General features: G+C 42.6%; 1 protein-coding gene across 5 annotated transcripts in view; it reads right to left on the reverse strand.

Annotated features, from left to right (window-relative positions):
• Positions 1 to 255: 255 nt before the first annotated feature.
• The window catches only part of PELI1 (pellino E3 ubiquitin protein ligase 1), a 70924-nt gene continuing 51720 nt past the window's right edge, over positions 256 to 19459 (reverse strand). For all 5 annotated transcript variants that reach the window (XM_090050532.1, XM_090050512.1, XM_090050522.1 and 2 more), the window contains 6 exons: positions 12742 to 12882; positions 12106 to 12235; positions 6522 to 6623; positions 4751 to 4948; positions 4452 to 4640; positions 256 to 2773 (listed from right to left, as the gene is read on the reverse strand). In XM_090050532.1, the coding sequence (XP_089906658.1) occupies positions 2207 to 2773; positions 4452 to 4640; positions 4751 to 4948; positions 6522 to 6623; positions 12106 to 12235; positions 12742 to 12812 (1257 nt within the window). In that variant the 5' untranslated portion in view covers positions 12813 to 12882 and the 3' untranslated portion in view covers positions 256 to 2206. The remainder of the gene's footprint in view (positions 2774 to 4451; positions 4641 to 4750; positions 4949 to 6521; positions 6624 to 12105; positions 12236 to 12741; positions 12883 to 19459) is intronic.

The following is a 19459-nucleotide window of genomic DNA, read 5'->3' on the forward strand; positions in this document are numbered from 1 at the left end:
GGAATGGGAGTACCACTGTCCCAAATTTGGAGGGATTCCTTTCACATGGGGGTAGTCTGTGTCATCATCATAACTCCATTACCCAAAGATTGTATCATTGGATTTTTGTGTTCTAACCAGGGAGAAAAAGTATCTTTCCCACTTCAGACATCTTACAGAGACAGCTCAAATAATACTAATAATTCTTTTGAACTCTGCTAAACCTTTCCCATCTGAGCAGAGATAAATCAAACATAGCAACAGACAATACTGTAATTCCTATTTTTGAAAAGTGTTTACTCACATAGTTTGAATAAATTAATTTGCAAATAAAAATTAAACTACAGTATAATATAGTCTTAATATAAATGATTAGAACAAGTACAATACAGGGGATCCTTGCTGCATAAGTCTCATTACTTAATGCATATAACAATCTGAAAAATGTCAAAATCAGTTATATTTCTATGAAAGGGGTGTAACAGCAGTTACTTGTACATGACAGCTAACTAAACTTATAATACAGACTTCCTGACATGCATTTCCTGAGTGAACCAAACAATATATACTATTTCTTTTTAAAACGTAGAAACAATTCTTGAGAGTCAAAATAAAATCTGTGACTTAAGCAACACAGGTCATTTTGTTTTTACCAGGGGAAGTTTAGAAAGGGTGTGAAGGGGGGGGGAGGGGGAGCTATGCTACAGAGTACAGGAATTTGCTACTGTCAATTTATGCAGTACATATTTCCAAACCAAAAAAAAAAAGTTTAATAGCTGATTAAAAAATGAAACAAAAACACAGAGCTCAACTCAATCCTTAAATATCAGGTTGTACATTTGTCACAAAGTATGGTGGGTTAGCATCAAGCTGCATGTAGTGCACAGCCTCTGCTGGTAAGAGATGGAGGAGGGAGCAAAGACAGGAGAGCATTTTGGGTGGTTATTGAAAGCGAGACTAAGCACTGACTTGAATCAGCTGTAGTGTGAATAGCCTTCATGCAAGCTTCCCACACGCAGCTCTGCAAATCCAACTCAGTCTCAACCTGAGCTTTTCCTGAGCAAAGACTTCCAATTGAGCCAAATAAGTCAATGGCCCTGGGATGTAGCCCATTAGGTACCAGGCTGTTATTTCCTATCACTTGTGGTCTAACTGCATATGTGCACTCACCTCCCTGGAGCTGAAAGGTAAATGTAGTAAAAGCAAGTTGGCCTCCTACCTGCCCTTGTAGTTTTCAACAGAGATTCTGCAATTGGTCAGACCCAATTTAAAGGGGGAAAAAAATAAAAGAACAAGGGGAAAAAAAAAAAATCACACCTTTTTGGCTAATTTGCAAGTTTTTCCAATACTGAAAAAATGGCTGAGCCGTGTTTTAGGGGGGTTTCTATCTGCTCTGTTACTGTTTAAATTAAAACCCCACAAATGTTACTAATACTAAATAAAAAGGATTTTTCTCCCTTAGTATTAGTCTCAAATTTAGATTAAATTGCATATTCAAAGAATTAGGTAAATGCTTTCTTGTTATCAGTACTTTTATTATGTTCCTATCCAATGGAGGGACATTTCAAGAGGTCCATCTTAACTTTCATGTAGTTAAGCACACTTTAACAACAATTTAATTTGCATTATTTTTAAAAAAGTTTTCAGCTATTCTAGGAACTCAGTATTATTTTAAATTAAAAAAAACCTCTACTTTTTTTCTTTCCTTACTTTCCCCACCCAGAACTAATCTACACATCCAGTCGATGGATGTAACACACTACTACCATGCTACTCTAAAACGCTCTAGGATATTTTCAATAATAAAGATAAATAGAAAAAGTTAATATACAGGTTGCTATATTTTACAATGTTTGCATCAAAGCTGTAAACTAATGTCAACTGAGCTGACCATTTTACCTTCTGTTATACAAAATAACTTTTAAGCTACCAAGGGCATGTCATCCAAAAACATTAAATTGAAGGCATCGTATTTCTCTCTGCATAACTCCTTTCCCCACTTTAAAAGTAGTCACTAAACAAAGAGGCAAAAACCCTTGCCCCATAAATTCTCTTTTTTTCTCCAGACTTTTCCTGATGTAGAGAGGGATTTAGGTGCTCTAACAAAAACAAAACAAAACAAAAATCTTAATTTTAATGCAAACTGTCAAAGCCCAGAGAATGAGACAGTTGGTTTAAAATCAGAGCTTAGCTTATAAGTTTAATGCAGTTCTTGATGGCATGTGTGTTAGTCAAGAGGTCCTTGGAAAATAAGTCTGATGTAACCTTGTTCACCAGCCAGCTGATGTGCGCAGAATGGACAGGCTGCATGAAAAGTATGAGTACCATGAGGAAGAGGAATTTGGGACCAATATGCTGTTGTCTTTTCTGAGCACACGTGTCCACATGGGCTGAATGCGTGAGTTGGAGGTCCTGCATCCACATAAAATCCAGCTTCACATCCAAGCCACAGAGGCACGTAGGGGCCAACAGAGCGGCACATGGGACACTCCCGATCCTTCCCGTCTCTCTCCTCTTTGTTTCCCCAGTTGTGATAACCATGTACATGGCCACAGTTCAGATACACCCAAGGCTGCTTTTCATCGACAACATCCTTCCTCTTCATGCTAGGAAATGCCAATGTGTTAAACCCCACTGGACACTGAGGCCTGGCTGCATTTATTTCCTGTCTTAGGGCCTCCAAATGCTTCACTGTAGGAGTGCGTGAAAGGCCTTCTGCAGTGCGCCATAGCAATGTAGCTCCACACAGATCAATCAGTGAGCCATCTTGGAGTTGGTTGGTTTCATTCTCAACCTTTGGAAGGGGATGGAAATATGCAGATGTTACAAAACATGGGATTGAAAGAAAATGAACATAATCACCAAACAACTTAAGAGTCAAATCTTGTCAAGCACCTCCAGCCAAAAGCTGAGTGACTACCAATAGTGAGTGTCTAACTAAGGATGCCTGGAGAGGGCCCTGTGTGGATGATTTCAGAAAAATTCAGGACATTTAAAGACAGGATGACCATCCATCCTGGTTTGGCCAGGACAGTCCCAGATTATGGAGAATGGTCCCAGCCAGCTGGTGAAAAGTAAAATGAGTGTCTCAAGCAGAGGGTGGGAAAGCAGAGCAACACAAGCTATGAAATAGAAAGCTCTATCAGACAGCAAAATTGCCCTAAGAGAAATTATCCTGACCAGTGGAATGACCATTAGAAAGAGATGACTGTTAACATCTTTGCAGTGAAGAACAATGGGTCACTAATAGGCCACTGACTCCCTTAGTTGTCTGAATAGTAAAACCAGAGCTGCACCACTGCTGCCTTGCCTGCAACAGCCCCACTGACTTGAGATGGGCCGAGGAGGGAGAGGGGGGGTCAGTGTCCCACATTTTCCACTGTCCCTTATAGTTATCCTATTTAAAAGAGGTCTCAGATAGGACAACCAAAAGCTGAGACCTTCACAAACAAACTTGCTTATAATCATCTTTAAAGTCCTTCCTGATTATGTTTCTAACTAAGCCAGTTGAACTGTCAGAGAAGAAAGAGCTGCAGATTGGCATGGGACCATGAAAATAAAACTTACTTCATACTCCATTATGCTTACAAAATTGTGTGAAATAAAATGCACACTAATCTCAAATCACAAACAACAAAAAACCAAAAGTAGCCAACATTCCTAAACAAATACACCATAAGAACATAAACAAGTTAGGGGTGCACTGATAAAGATTTTTTTGGCCAACATTGATGGCTAATTATTAACCAGCCATGTCAGTTGATACCTATCCAATAGCTGATATGCAGCCCAGCAGCTTAGAGAGCAGCATCTGGCTGGTAAGTCTGGGGGTAGGGTGGGGAGAGTGTGTCGGGGAGGGAAGGAATGTGAGGGGGGGGCACATTGAGGCTGCTGTGGTAAGGGAGGAAGTGGGACTGGGGCACACGCTGGCCAGCCAAGGTGGGGCATGGAGCAGAGCTGTGGGCGATACATCGCTGCCCTCTAAAAACAAATGAAGCAGCTTGGTCAAAAATAAATAATAAAGACAATGTAATGTCATTCCCTCAGGAACTGTTTTTGAATGGGGCTTACATTTTAAAGAAATCTTGGCAACTTCTGAAGAACCATGAGAAAATTATTCTGGAAAACCATGGAAGTCTTGGGAAAAGTATAAGCAAGAGAGGAAATGCTAGGAGTAATTTTTGCATCACAGGGTAGTAAAGCTTTCTCTGCTCATAGAACACCACTCAATTCAGCAGATCAGTTAGATACGCAGTAAAACAACTAATTTAAAAACAGATTCTGCCAGTCTTACTCACACTGAGTCAGCCCCTATCAAATGGCTTCACCATTCACAAAAAATGTCAACATGAATATGGAGTAAGGCACTTTAGCAAAACAACAGCTAGAATCTGCCTCACTCAGTTCAAGCCAAACCTTTTATGGCTGTATGTCTCAAACATGATGCATAAAACGCTGCTTGCAACACTTACCATTTTTCCTCTCTGTTGAGCAGATCTGGTTTCACGCAGACTGAATACATTCCCACACACAGATATCTCCCTCCACACCCCTGGTTTGGAGTCCTCGGTAAACCCATTGCGTGGATGCATAACAAGAACTCCATTTGTGGTTAATCCATCCATCTGCCCATCTGACGTCTTCCACTTGGCAGCCTTCTCCTGTGAGGAATGACATCAATGAAAGAACTTCCATTCACCTTTAATTCTGAGTTAAGAGCTAGTTGAAATATAAGGCTGCACTGAGCCAGGAAGAGAAAGTGGCTCTTTACCCCAAGAAAGATGTTTTTGGATGAGTCGAATCCTGCAGCATATATTCTTGCTGTGAAAGGAGGGTTCCGTTCACATATGATTCTGCAAGCAAACCTTGATATAGTGCTCTGTACTGACTGTGTATCTGAATTACTCTGACTTCCAGGAACTGTATCCGTCACAACAAAGTCAATTGGGCTTTCTGTTGACCGGCCAATCTGAGCAAGAGAAAATACAAGATTTCAGAAGATAGTTATGACATAATTTTTAAACCCAACAGAATTAGAAACCACCAGGAATAAACCATGACTTCCTGGACACTGAAGGCATTTTTCGACTTGAAATTTAGGTTTTTGACTATTTTGTACTATTCTGACCTGATGAATTACAGAACTCCTAATTGGTCATTCAGGAATCACAATACAGGTAAAAGAAGGGACAAATAATTATGAAGAAGTCAGATCTGACATGGCTTCCCACTGGAAGTCATCTCATCCAGAAAATTATAATTAAGTTAGGCAGACAGACTGTTACAGTGCCACGACAGCCAAAAAGAAATCTGTTCATAGAAGATGACAATTAGTTGAGCTCTTGTGGTTATACAAGCCTAACGTACGTTTTGATACCAAATTTTGGAACCTGCTGGATGTACAAACATCAGGAAAGAACACTTGGAGTATTATACCTGGCATTCCTGTTCTGAAAGAATACTGGAATCAAGATGATACTTGTTATAAGAGACTAGGCACATGAAGCTTGTATTTTAGTAAAAATATCCCTGCCACAGCTCAGTGCAACCAGGAAAAACAGTAAAATGCTATAAACACACCCTTCAGAAAACATTCTTCTGTCTGGCTGCAGAGAGGCTGCCCACAGTGTTCTCTTTCAGTTGCAAGCCATAGGGAATTCTCCCCTAAATTCAGGCGCTTTGAACCCTACTAGCAATTTCAAAGCTGCAGTCATACTATAATGAGCCTGAAGGGAGCACTTTTACAAGCAGCAACTGATACATTTACGTTATTGTAGCCCTTTTGTAGCTATCCCTGATTGCAGAGAAGCTTCCGCTACTGTCTTCAGGGGTTGCCACCTCCTTGGATCTGGCAGTATCACCACAGCCATTAGCTGAGACAGAAAAACATGCCATAACTGATGCAACAAAATCAATGCAGCTTTGGTGCAAGAAGAGACATGAGAAGAAAAATAAAAACTAATTTCTTCGGAAAGAAAAATCTTTAAGAATAAAACAGGAAATAAGATAAGATAAAACCCCCCACTAGGGTCCACTTCTACTCATGGTCCACATGATGTGAACCCAAAGTACATGCTAAACTCACTGGAGTTACAGCACTGCATCACAACCGAGTCCACTGTTCCAACATTTCCCCATTGCTGAAGTCACTTGCATTTAGGTTTTTTTTCTATATCATAAAATAGCAATTAGTCCAAACTACTTGCACTTTGTATTTCTACTTCACTAATTAGAATTCTGTAAGAGTTCAGGAAATCAGTATACACTATATCTTTCAAAAGAAGAAAAGCAATAGGCAGGCTGAATGATCTGCACAAGTAGTTTACAGAAGAATCATGAATAAAATCCTACTCCTGAAATGACCAATCTCTTCTAATCAATTCTCCCTTGGGGCTCTTAAGCAATTTAAATAAACAGCAATTACAAAGATTGCAAGCTGAGGATTGAATGCATCCAGTATTAAACTCCTAAACTGCATGAATGCCACAAAAAGGTATCTTGTACTGTTTTCCGATACAGGAAATGTCTAAAACGTGACGTACCTGAAACATGTCAGTGTTGCTGTCATGTGTATATTCAACCACCACAGTCTGGGCCCGAGATAAGGTATATGATATACTATGTTGGTCCTTGTTGCTTATTGCCTATGGAAAAGAATAATATTTAAGCATCACAAATACAACAGATCAAAGATTAATAGTCATCAACTAATTAATGAGCAACTTAAACATATTGGCATCATAGCAGTTAGCATGACAGGAAAGCACTCTTTATAAGTTCATTTTCAGGCCTCTGTTTCTTAGCACAAGATGTGACACATTCACTTAAACACCATCTGAGCTCAGGTTTAACTGTCTGAGTTTAGCAGTCTAAGACATCCTTGGGATGTCCTGGGAATGACACTTCTGTGTTGTGGTCCACTTCTCCCCAGCACTCAAAGGAAAGTCAACTGGGTGTAGTATCCTGCAAGTGCTGTTCACAGGATGTGGCACATTCAGCATAAAGGATGGCAGTGGGGAGGGTGGCACTAAATATGAATCCCCCCCAAACACACACACAAAGTCTGTTTCACCATCCCCAGTAATAGGCTTATTCTTTTCAATACCATGTGTTTTTGGACCAAAAAGGAAAAAAAAATAAATGTATCCAACTTATTCCCAGGAATAGGAGTAAAAGGAACAAGAAATATGCAATAAAGTGCCACCTTTGTTATAAATCTGTGCAAGATGCAAACATCTAGGCTAAGTGCAAACGTGGGAAGTTAAAATGGGTTCAAAATTGCTATGTCATTTAAACTTAGCTTGTACCAGTGCTGACCTTACACTTAGGCTAGGGAAAGATATTACACACAAACCGGTTTAAGTGATCAGAAACTGGTTTAAACTTGTAACAGAAAAGATGTTCAGTGCACATAAACCAGTTTGAAAATGGCTGAAACCAATTTGAGATTGGTTGAATGTAGTATCAGACTTAACTGATTTGGGTCAAACCAGTTTATGCAATGTCTGTCCCAGACCCCTTGCTGGTTTAAGATAAACCAGACACCCCCAGCTTCCTGGTATGCTCTGTAGGCTGGGTGGCCCTCTCTACTCCACAGCAGCGCTGGCCCCTCCTCCTTGCTCCCTGGTTGCAGCTCCAACACAGACTGTGGGCTGCTCCCCACCCCCACTCCCTGCTAAGCAGGAATTCCTCCCTCCCCTCTGCCTTGCTGAGAAGGTGTCTGTATATTAGCTACTAGACCACATGCTGGTAATGTCCCTCTGTTGTTTTCTTAATGGGTTGATAAACACTTATCAATTCCCTGCTGGGCTAATCAAAGCGTCCTGCCAGGGTCTGGCTATGTCCCCCCTCAGCTCAGTGCTGTGAAAGGGATGGAAGAGCTGCTCTAGCATTCCCCACCCCCCCCACAACCTCCCGCCCCTCCTGCCAGCTTCTAGCCTGAACCACTGCAGGATGTCTGTGCAATTACAAACCAGTTCAGCCCACCCAGGTTAGACTAACTTCCAAAGACTGAATCAGTTCAGGCTCAGGCTTGTTGAACATTTGTCCCTAGCCTTAGAGACCCAGGGTCAGTAACCAGCAATCAGTCTAAACACACACGTTTCATGCACAAAAAACTGGTCTAAAAATTGCAGAATCCAGTTTAAGATAAACCTGGATCTATGTAGTATCAGGCTCATTTAATTTAGGTCAAACTGGTGCATGAAACTACTGTGCACATCCTCTGCCAGCCTTAGGATTGGCACCTAGAGTACTGCGTCCAGTTTTGCCCCCCCACGCAGGAGGGAGGTGGATAAGCTTGAAAGGGTTTAAAGGAGAGCCAACCGCGTGATCAAAAGCCAAGATAGCAAGTCTTACAAGGACAGGCTGAGGGATATGGGACTCCTTATTCACTACTGTGCACATCCTGTGCCACCCCTGGAGAAGAGAAGGCTCGGGGGGGACTGGTGGCAGCCTACAAGTACATATGGGGTTTGCACCAGGATATAAGAGAACAGTTGGTCACCAGGGCTTCCCAAAGGATAAAAAGGTCTAATGGCCATAAACTTCTGGAAGGCCAATTTAGACTGGACATAAGGAAAAACTTCTTTACAGTCTGAGTGTCTGGAACAGACACTCCCCACAGATGTGGTGCAAGCAACTACTCTGACTCATTCAAAAGGCATTTGGATGCATATCTTGCTGGGATCATTTGACCCCAGCAGACTTCCTGCCTATGGCAGGGGGCATGGACTTCATCTCATGAGGTCCCTTTCAGCTCCTAATGTCTTTGAAATCTATGAAAACCCAGCCACTGGCCCTAGCCTTGGGGCTGCTCTTTTCACCCCCCCCAGCCACTCTGGGTGTAACCACTTTTATCTGTGTTCACTGCTGCTGAGTCAAGCAAGTTGGTCCTGGTGGAGGGAGGGGCAGCAAGGATGGGGGGGTGCAGGTTCGCTGGGGGTGAGTGGGGGAATGGGATCCCTCACCCCACCCATGACTTGCATCTGCCCCCTACCCCACCTGTGGGTTGCATCTGCCTCCAACCCCCTGATACCTTTCAGCCTGCTAGACCCCCAATTTCCTCGATAGCCCCCTTCAACCTGATTTACCTGATATTGGTCAGCCATATTGAATTGATGTAACCTCCCCCTAATACTGCCAAATGTTTGTACTTAGCCCTAGAGTTTAAGTCAATGGAAGCCAGCTCCCAAAGTAAAGAGCGGAATGTGCACAGAGCCTCTTGTTTTACTTTTCTACAGGCCAGCTGGTAGTTGCAGTTCCTGCACTCTCCTGAGGACAAGGACCATTCCCAGGTGCTTCTATGAATTGTCCAGTGGAGATGACAAACTGTGAGAGAAAGTATACTTCCCCCTGCAAGGGAATGCTTATTCTACAGGCTGGTAATCTCTGCAACACACTGTAGCTACCTGACACTGGCCTTAATTGCAGCAGTCTCTATTTGTAGAAATGAGAAATGAACGGAAAGATGTATAATGAATGTGAAGTGCCATGTTATCTTAGGTTCTGGTATGAATGAAGAGATAGATACCTCAAAGGAGACTCACAATAGGTCTAACATCACATGTTCTTGTGATGGGGGATTTGTCAAGCCTGCTTCCTCCTAGTATGTGTCTAGGAATTATGCACCCCAGAACACAGTGCTCTTTGGACATACCTCATGTGCACCCACAGAGCTCTAAAGACTGTACCCCCCTCCTCCCCCACCAAATTCCATTCTTGGGCTGGGTACAAACATGCTCTACCCCTTGAGATACAAGTCAACCTTCTGTTGTGCTCAATTAATCTATGAACTCACCAACAATAAGCTACAGGTGTGTGACTTCAACACAAAATTATACAGAAACCAATTCAGCTCCTTCCTGACTGAATCAGAAATAGATCCAACTGGCCCCTTCAACACTGCTACAAAACATGTGTTGCTATGTGACAGACATATTAGTCACGTCTAGTGTTAGACATATGTTAGCCTAGACAAAAGATCTGCAGAATGTTTAAGCGCAACAAAGTTACAAGAATGCCATGTCCCCATAACTTCTGTCCTGAACTTATGCAACACTAAAGGGGAAAAAAAATGTATTTTATTTTAAACCCCCTTGAATTCATGCTGATATTAGCAGTGATGGATAAGCTACACATACAAATTATAAGAAGTGCTGCTAGCAAAACAAAGGAAATGGAAATTTACTTAGTACAGGATGCAGAAGACCTTGCAAAACAGATTAAGCTTTCAGTTTGTCAGCCTGGGGGCTGTGTAGTTTTTGAAGGTTTGTGCCATCTTTGTCTGGCAAAACAATGCCTAGTTGCCTGTAACTGAACAAATGCATCTCCCTTGTTCACTTCTGAATAGAGCACTCATGAGCCTGGAGAAGCAGGGAAAGCAGAGTAGGAACTGAGAGCAAAGGAACTGAGTTAGAGCACCTGAGTCAACCTCATTTTCAAAAAAACTTTGCCTCTGCTACTTTATGCAATTCCCTGATCTAAAAATCTTAAGAACCAATACTCTCCATTATCAGGGCATTTAGGGAAGACAACAAAAAGCCAGAACCTATGCCTGCAAGAGTGATCACACTGGGTGCAGACAGACATGGGAACCCCTTCCTTCTCCCACTCAAAAACACAAGCAGCAGTGCACTATTTCAACCCAGATCTGCAGCATCTGTACAGATTGGGTCCTTCAGCAGGACTTTTGGGCATTTATTTAAAAGCTGACTCAATCAGCTTTTAGATAAAAGCACCAAAAAAGCTCCACTAAAGCACCAGATCTATACAGATGTTGGGAAAGCTGGGTCCAACTAACGCGATGCCTCTTTTGGGCATGTGCTGGGTTCAGTACAAGAATTTACTGAGTTTAAAGTCAAGCACCATTTTTGAGGGGTTTTTTCATGTCTGCAAGCTGCCAATAGTTGTAATGGATTTACTTATGGGCCTATCCTGAAGTATGCTGATATGCTCTCATCAGTTCCCATGGACTTTAGTGGGAGCAGAGGGCCTTGACAGCTCAATGCAAGCAAATACAGCACATTTTACTTAATTGAGTCAGGTACTAAATTCAATCCAAATGCAACAGGGATTCTTGTCTCAATAATATTCTCTGTTCTCATCAGTCCTGTTTCACACAAGTCTTCCCCAGGACTTAAATGTTCCACTGCCCCTTCCTAACAAGAAACTTGATTTTGAAGCACTAGAGGTAGTCTCACAAAGCCCAGATTCTTGAATCACTTCCCTGACCCTCTAGGTGGGCAAGTGGCTTCCCTCCCTGTTCAACTATGCATCTTTGAGAGCTTCACTGGGCAATCATATGTCAACCATTTGACATGAAGACTAGACCTAGCCCTAGACCAGTGTTTCCCAACCTTTTCCAGTCCAAGGCACACTTACATTGATAAAAATGTTCCGTGGCACACCTGTATAAGAATGGGGAATGCTTTAACTTATTGTAGCTCATTACCATGGTAAAATTCTGTGGTGCCCCTGTTCATTTCTGATGGCACACTTTTGTGCCGTGGCACATCGATTGAAAAACACTGCCCTACACTAAGAGTGCCCCTGGGGCTGTATCATCCAGCTCAGAAGGCTTCCTATAGACCTACGGGGAGCCCCACAGGCTGTGGTCCTGTGCACTAGATCAGGCATGCATGGTAGCATGGGGCTTGATCCTGGTTTGCAGGGGCTGAGTGGAGGTGGCACAGGGGCCTTAGAGCCCAAATCCTGGCTAGGCAGAGCCAAAACCAAGAGCACCACTCACTGCCTTAGAGCACGTATGGACTGTAAAACTGGAGAGCTGAAGTACAAGTTTGTAACAAGTTGTGGAGAAAAAACAATGTGTATTATGTGTTCAGCTGACTCCTAGGACCTAGAAGTTCATGTTCCAGACCCACTTATGTTTCTCACGTGGTGCTCAGGACAGGATTTAAATTTTTTCCTGGGTGGCTTGTTTCTTGCTATGTGTGAAAGGCACCAAGACCTGGGACATCAACCACTTTTCCTCCCCTCTCAGGGCCTGATGCTTTCTGACAGCAGTAGGAGTGCAAACGATACACTGAAATTAACTCCAGCTGTTCATGGTACCAAAAAGGCCTAGGCCAGTTTCTGCTCTAACAACAGCTGATTAATCAAGCGTACCTTTGCTGCCTGTGGGGTGCAGGCAATATGTACAGTGCTGGGTTTCACCCCATTTGCCTTGGTTCTTTTAAATAAAGCAAATCTACTTTTCCTTCTTCCTCTATCTCCATTTGGCAGAGAGCCATTGTATCTGTGAAAAAAGCCATAAGGAAACATATTATAGTCCTATATTTATTTTAATATTTATTTATTTTATATGAATTTATTTAAATTAAAAAACCACATCATATTGCAAATAAGTTGTCTAGTAATTAATATATATATATATATATAAAACTAGACAACTTATTTGCAATATGATGTGGTTTTTGGTTCTATAGCTTTCAAGTAATTGCATCAAGGAAAGCAAAAAAACTCTGACACACATGGTGTTCCACACTGTATTGAAAATAGGTTGTCTAGTAATTAATATACTAGGTAAAAAGGAGCAGCAACTTACCATTACTTAAGTCTGAGAACTGATGCAAGTGGTAGTTGGGCACCACTTGGACACATGCACGCAGAACTTAAGTGTGTGATGACAAATCACATTTGGGGTAGATGATGCGAGGGTAACCTGGGCTCATCCTGACCATACCAAATGTAGCACCCCACCACTTTTGCACTTAGCCTCCCTTCTAGGTATGACACACTTACCCTAAAACAATCAGTTCACCATATTTTACTGGTGCTTTAGAAGGATGATTTTCTTGATCAGGAGAAAACATGAGCTTGGTTAGTGACTTCTCAAATTCCAGTTTCTGATCAAGATTGCTGGCACACTTTTTTCATTATTTCCTATAAAAACAAAAGGTAAAACAAATTAGCAGAATGTCAATAAAATTATTTATGCCCATTAAGTCAGCTCTACAAAAGGTTTAAAAGAACCTGTAGACCCACCATATTGTTACGCATGTCTGTCCTGTGGTCTCCCTGTCTGGATGCTCTAGTTCTAATTGCTTCACGTATGCTGTTTTTTCCCCCCCAGGCTTTTGACTTTTCTTGTGAATTTCAGCCATATATGCAAAATAAATATGCATGTATCATACCTTCCTGCATACAGCACATGCTATTTCCCCCCGCCCAACACCCCCCCCCTCCAAATTGAGGCATTAAACAGGGGAACTGATGTTTTGCCTGAGATAAAACCACCATGAAAGCATTAAAAACTTGTGCCAGCCACTTGTTCTGTTTTTTTAAAGCTTTCCGTTAGCCAGGACTAGAACATTCCTCCCATCACACTGAGATAATCTTGTTCCACAGTGCAGCATCTCTGGTATTATTATATTATATTGTATTATACTATTCAGGAAGTTGAGGAAAATAATAGGCCATTTTTCTTCACTTCACAGGCATTAACAAGTATTTCTCCTTTTTAATGGTCATTCCACTAATCAAGCTAACTTTCATTAGGGCAGTTTTGCTGTCTGGTACAGCTCCTGGTTTCTTCTCTTATTTCACAGCTCTTTAGCTCTTTTTAAGATCACAGATCCACCCATGGAGACCAGTCTTCAGCAGCAGCTAGGGTTTTAGTTAAGCAGGAAAGCATGAAAAGATTAGACTGTTCCTGCCTTCTGGAGCCCTAACCCTGGGGGTTTTTTTGTTTGGAAATGCCTTTCAAAAACAAGTTGCATGTTATATTTTGGGGGTATGTTATATGCGAGAAAACAGGGTATGTACCAAGTCAGGTTGGAATTCCTGCAAGTCATGTCTGAAATTTCTATATCCTAGAATATAGGATAGAAGATAGATTTAAGTACAGTAACAAGCATCTGATGCTGCCTTAGAGCAGTGTTTTCAACCTTTTTTCATTTGTGGACCCCTAAAAAATTTCAAATGGAGGTATGAACCCCTTTGAAAATTTTGAACAGAGGCATGGGCCTCTTTGAATTGTAAGTGTGGGTATTCACATACTTTTGATTGACTGTCGGCATCTTTTGCAGACTCCGTAGACAGTCTGCAGACCCCCAGGGGTCCACAGACCACAGGTTGAGAACCACTGCCCTAGAGAAATAGATCATTAATACAATTTTCACTGATGCTGTCCCATCTAAATGGTGTTGAACTCAACCCACTATATCAAGTACAGCTCTCCAATAAGTAAACCAGAATGGAGGGTATTTAAAAGAAATTAGTCCTTTCTGCTTATTAACGGTTTCTGAACATAAAAGTTTTAATCAGATATATTTGCAATTCAAAATGACTTGCCAAATACTAGTTTGGGGCTGCTGACTGAACTGCAAGGTGCTAACATTCAATATAGGAACTACACTGTGAGTTGTGATTGTTCACAGGGGTTATAGAAAACATGACTCAGAGCAAAACTTCCAGTGTGAATTGTGAATACGTGCAATTATAGTTTCAAGGCCTTTTTCCATGGATTCTCTAGATAGCTGACAACAACATTTCTGCAGAAAGTATCCTGAGGTTTTGAGGTTTTTCAGATTTCTTAGTAAGAACTGCCTCCATGGTAGAGGTTTCATTATATATCTGGTTTCTGTGTTTACACTGGAGTTATTCACAATTCCCTTGTCAGCTGTTTAACAGAAACTTTCAGCCACCTCTACCTTGCCTCTTCAGAGAAGAAACTAACAGTTTGCAACTTGTGCCTCAAATAATAAGGCTCATACAATCTGTAGCATTCACCAGGGAGCCTAGGAATCAAAGGCTAACTATCCTGGGGTTTGACCCTGCAAGAAAACCAAAGCATTTTTCACTTCTCTGGGTTGTTGATATTAAGATTGAAAAATCTGTGCCAGCCCCTTGTTATGTTTTTTTTAAGCCTTCCATTAGCCGGGATTAAAACACTCCTCCCATCACACTGAGATAATACTAACTTCTGTTTTTTCATCTTACTGCTAACACTGATATTGTACTCTGTACTTTAAAAAGTGCTGCTTGATAGTTAACTAAATGAAAACCTCTTCCTGGCTCTCTGACATCACCTCATGTCTTGTCATCATTTCAAGTTTAACATGGCTAAAACAGTCTCTCTAAAGCACTGCATCTCAACTATGTCTAGGTCTAAGTCCAGCACATTTTTTTCTGCACAACATCAAAGTTATAGCTTTTTCTATAACTAGAGAGCACATAGCTTTCACCATCTTGTGCCTTATTACTGTAACATCCCATTCTCTAACCTTGATTAATAACATCTTGCCCCATTCAGAGCACTGCCGCACAGGTCATTTTCTTACCGTCTCCTCTTAACCATTGTTATCCTTGTCTCTGCATCTTTCCAGTGGCTGTACTATGTTGAATGCCTGATATGCATCTCTGCTTTCAAGTCCTTTTATGGCCCACCTACCCAATGTCTCTCATTTAATTCGGTAGAGGTCAAATACTTTCTCATGATCAGTTTGTACTGCTAGCCACAACTGCCTGCTTGATAAACTTTCAAATCAGCAATTCACGTTTTTTCCTATGCTGACCCTCCCACTTGAGGTACTTCTCCCAAACACCTGCAGAGCCACTTCACTCTCCTCTTTCAAACTATCCTTTGCCATGAAGACTATAAAGAACTTACACAGGCTGCCAATATGTTGAGAGCACTGCCTATCAAGCTTACCAATACTATCTCCCTGTTTCTTTATACCTTTCCAAAATTTTCAGATGCTATCTCTTGTCTTGAACTATCGTCTCTTGGGGAAGGAAGAACTGTCCTTCTTAACTGTGTTTGTAAAAAGCAGGGGTGCAGTGATTGAGATTTTTGGGGGTGACAGCAATAGCCAATTTTAAGAAGGTATAATCAGCCGATGCTGATCCGGTTTCTGATATGCAGCTCAGCAACTTGAGGAGCTGCGTCCAGCTGGTAAGTCTATTGTAGTGGAAGGGGAGAGGGGAGGGGCAATCAAGGCCCCCACAATGAGGGAGGGAGTAGGGCTGAGGCAGGCACTGCCCAGCTGAGGCGGAGCGTGAGACAGAGATGAGCATCGTCCGGGGGATGCCGGGGGTGGGGAGGGTGCGGATCCCGCTGCTGCACACACTGTGGGTGGGCACATGCCCCCAGATCTGTGGGGCAGGGTGCCACTGTGGGCTGGAGCCAGGCTCTTCTTGGCACAGGATGGGGGGTGGGGGAGGAGGGAAGAGAGGCCAGACCGTGCGACTGTGCTTGGGACGGGCAGCAGCACTGAGATGGGGCTATGGGGTGGGGGAGGGGGCTGCAGCCACCCCAAAATTAAGTGTAGCCCCCCCCAACCTCCCTCCCAGTGCTGCCACCACCTGCCCTGAGCGCAGCCCCAGCCCAGCCCTCCCCGTGCAGATCTGGGGGCACGTGTCCCCTGTGGTATCCTGGGGTGCATGCAGCAGTGAGCCGCACCCCCTCCCCACACTCCCCTGGATGAGCCGGAGCTCTGTTCTGGGCCCCCTGCACCTTGCCCGAGCAGTCCTGGCCCCAACCCCACTCCCTCCCTCACCATGGGGGCCTTGATCTGCCCCCCCAACACACCTTCCTTTCCCCCTCCCCTTCTACCACAACAGATGCATCAGCTGGACACTGCTCCCCAAGCTGCTGGACTGTGCTCCTTGCCACCTATGTGCTGCGCTGTGGCTGCCTATGTACATGGGCCATTTATCAGCCAAATCAGGCTGATTTCGAATACAGTCAATTATCTCTATGTTGGTGCCGATCTGACATCAGACAGATGCATTGGTGCACTTCTAGTAAAAAGCCTAATATGATAAGTCCTAGATGCCTCTTAACTCTGAATTGGGCAAGGACTGGTCTATACTTGAAAACTGCACCAATATAATTATGTCAACGATGCAGACTGTTTTCTTTTTTTCTCCCCCCCACCCCAGCTAAGCTGCTTATACGGATGCAAGCCTTAATGTAGAGGGTGTGGAAGCAGAACATTTAAAGGGTTTTGTTATGGATCCAGAGCAAACTGGAGCCTTGCTGTGGACCTGTACTGAAGATCAACCCCCATCAACTCAACTTTGAATAGTCACAAGGCTGGAGAACCAAAGGCAGCTGGATGTGATGCAGGCCATATCACTCCTTGCACTGTTGGATACAGATACTAGGATGTCTTGCCAATGCTAGGCTGATGAGCTGCCTTTGTTTGGGATGGACACTGAACACCCTATTATTGTGGGCAGTTACGCTGGTACAGTAAGCATGTCAGCCTGGTACAGATGCTCCCCATTCCATATGGAAAAAGTAACATCAGTATGAAATTGCATAAGTAGTACAATCTGTTGGTGTAGACAAAGTCTCCCCTAATATTTACCTCTATCACAGAAGTGTGGAAGGAAAGAGAAAATTTGACATGTTTAAGGCAACACTACATAAAGGAGGGGTCTGAACTGAGGAATTTCTAAGACTAGCTTGCCTTAATCTCTTACATGGATTATAACTACAGTATTTTTTCCTTCGCTTTCTCTGTTTCTCCCAAAGGGAAAGAATAGTAGCACAGTGGTAGTAATGCTCAACAGAAAAAGGATGCACTTCCCAGTCTGCATAGCAGCTTATTACAAACAAGTATTTACAGTTTTGAATAAAACCCCCCTCCTTACACGTCTAGTCTCTTCACATGCCAAACCAATCTTCAAAATGCATACTGGTCTCTCACCAGTCTCTGCCCCTTCAGTTCAATCTTCTCTGCATGCCACCACTTTTGCCTAAGCCATCAAAATAATTTTCTGATGTGAAGAGGGGATGTTACTAAAATTGACACTTTCTTCTTGCAGTTATTTAACTGTCATGGAATCAACAGTACTGCTCACTAAGAAATACCCGTGGACTGGTAAATATTATTAGGCAGTAAATCAGAAGACCTGAATAGTACTCATTGTACCTTTCTCCCTGGACAAGGGCTGAAGATCTCTTTAAACTGTCTTACTGCTAGCAGAAAGACAGGTGAGAGATGGGAATTTTTGGCCTTTTTGTGTGGTGTAAAGAAGGCTGGCATGGCCTCTCTTTGTTATTATTCAGGTAGCAAATTCTCTATGTGGAGAGTTCAGGAAAATGCAGCTGCTGGCCCCCAAAATCAGGGTCTCACCCCAACTCTCACTAACTTTGAATGGGAATTATATATGCATACTGAGAAACTAGACCCTGAACTACCTGAGCAGATGGCCAAGTAATCTCTTGTGGGGAAGACAACCACAGAATAAATGACCAAAGAACTGTAACCATGGACCAGAAACTGTAGATGTTTCATTCTTAACAGTAGCCCAGCAAGACAATAGGTACCCGATGCAACACTTTAGACTTTAAAAACATCATTAACTCTGAAACCACAGGCCAAAACTCATGAATTTTCAAATCCAAGTGCCACATCATGGGAACAGTTTGCTCCTCCACTGTCTAAGAACTTTGCATGACTTTTAAAAAAAGAAGTTTTCCAGCTTTTTCTCTCTTTCTTTGTTAAATTCAAGCCTAAGTATCTAAACACCACACCCTGATTTTCAGAAGTAATACACAGTCAAAACTCCAATGTAAGCCAGGAATGCTACTTCTACAACATAGACAAGTGCGACAAATCCAGAACTGCCTTGCATGTTGACATTAAGTTACACACTGTGACTTACTGGTACATGTACTACAGCCACTTACAAGGAAGGCCAAAGGGAAGGCCCTCAAGCTTTTTCTTCCACCATCTTGGCTATGTTTCCTGCAGGACTCTCCCTTCCATGCCTTTGCTATGCATGTTACACTCACTTAAACTGACATGCAACTCACACCACTGCAATCACTCCAAATTTCACCCTGCATATGCAATTAAACTTGAGCCTGTTCTGCATGAGGATTTTATATTTAACAGAGCAAGCCTCTGCCACCTCTTGAACCTCCAGCTGAATACAAGACAATGGTGTGCTCTTGTTGTAAAAATACAACAGTCTGGTGTCAGCTTTAACAGGAGTGTCTCATGCAAATCAAGAGAAGTGATTCCACCACTCTTCAGGACTAGTGTGACCCACCTGGAATACTGTGTCCAACCGCAAGAAGGAGGTGGACAGATAAGAAAGAGTCCAACAGAGCAATAAGGACTATTAGAGCAGGGATGGGCAAAATGCAGCCCGCCGGGCCATTCTATCTGGCCCGTGGGCCCCTAAAAAATTTAGAAAATTAATATTTTTCTGCTCCTAGCTGCCTACCATGCAGCCCTCAATGGCTTGCCAAAACTCAGTAACTGGCCCTCCACTTGAAATAATTGCCTGCCCCTGTATTAGAGGCTTGGGAAGCATAAATTACAAAGGACAGGTTGAAAGAACTATGGTTATTTAGTCTAGAGAAAAGAAGACTGAATGAGATTTGATAACAGTCTTCAAACACTTGAAGGGTGATGGAAAGAGATTGTTCTCTGTGACTGTATGGGACAAGACTAAGAGTAATGGCTTTAAATTGCATCAGAGGAAATTTATGTTGGGG

Source organism: Crocodylus siamensis, chromosome 1 (genome assembly GCF_052110815.1).
Source record: "Crocodylus siamensis isolate JL-2025a chromosome 1, ASM5211081v1, whole genome shotgun sequence".
Lineage (NCBI taxonomy): Eukaryota > Metazoa > Chordata > Crocodylia > Crocodylidae > Crocodylus > Crocodylus siamensis.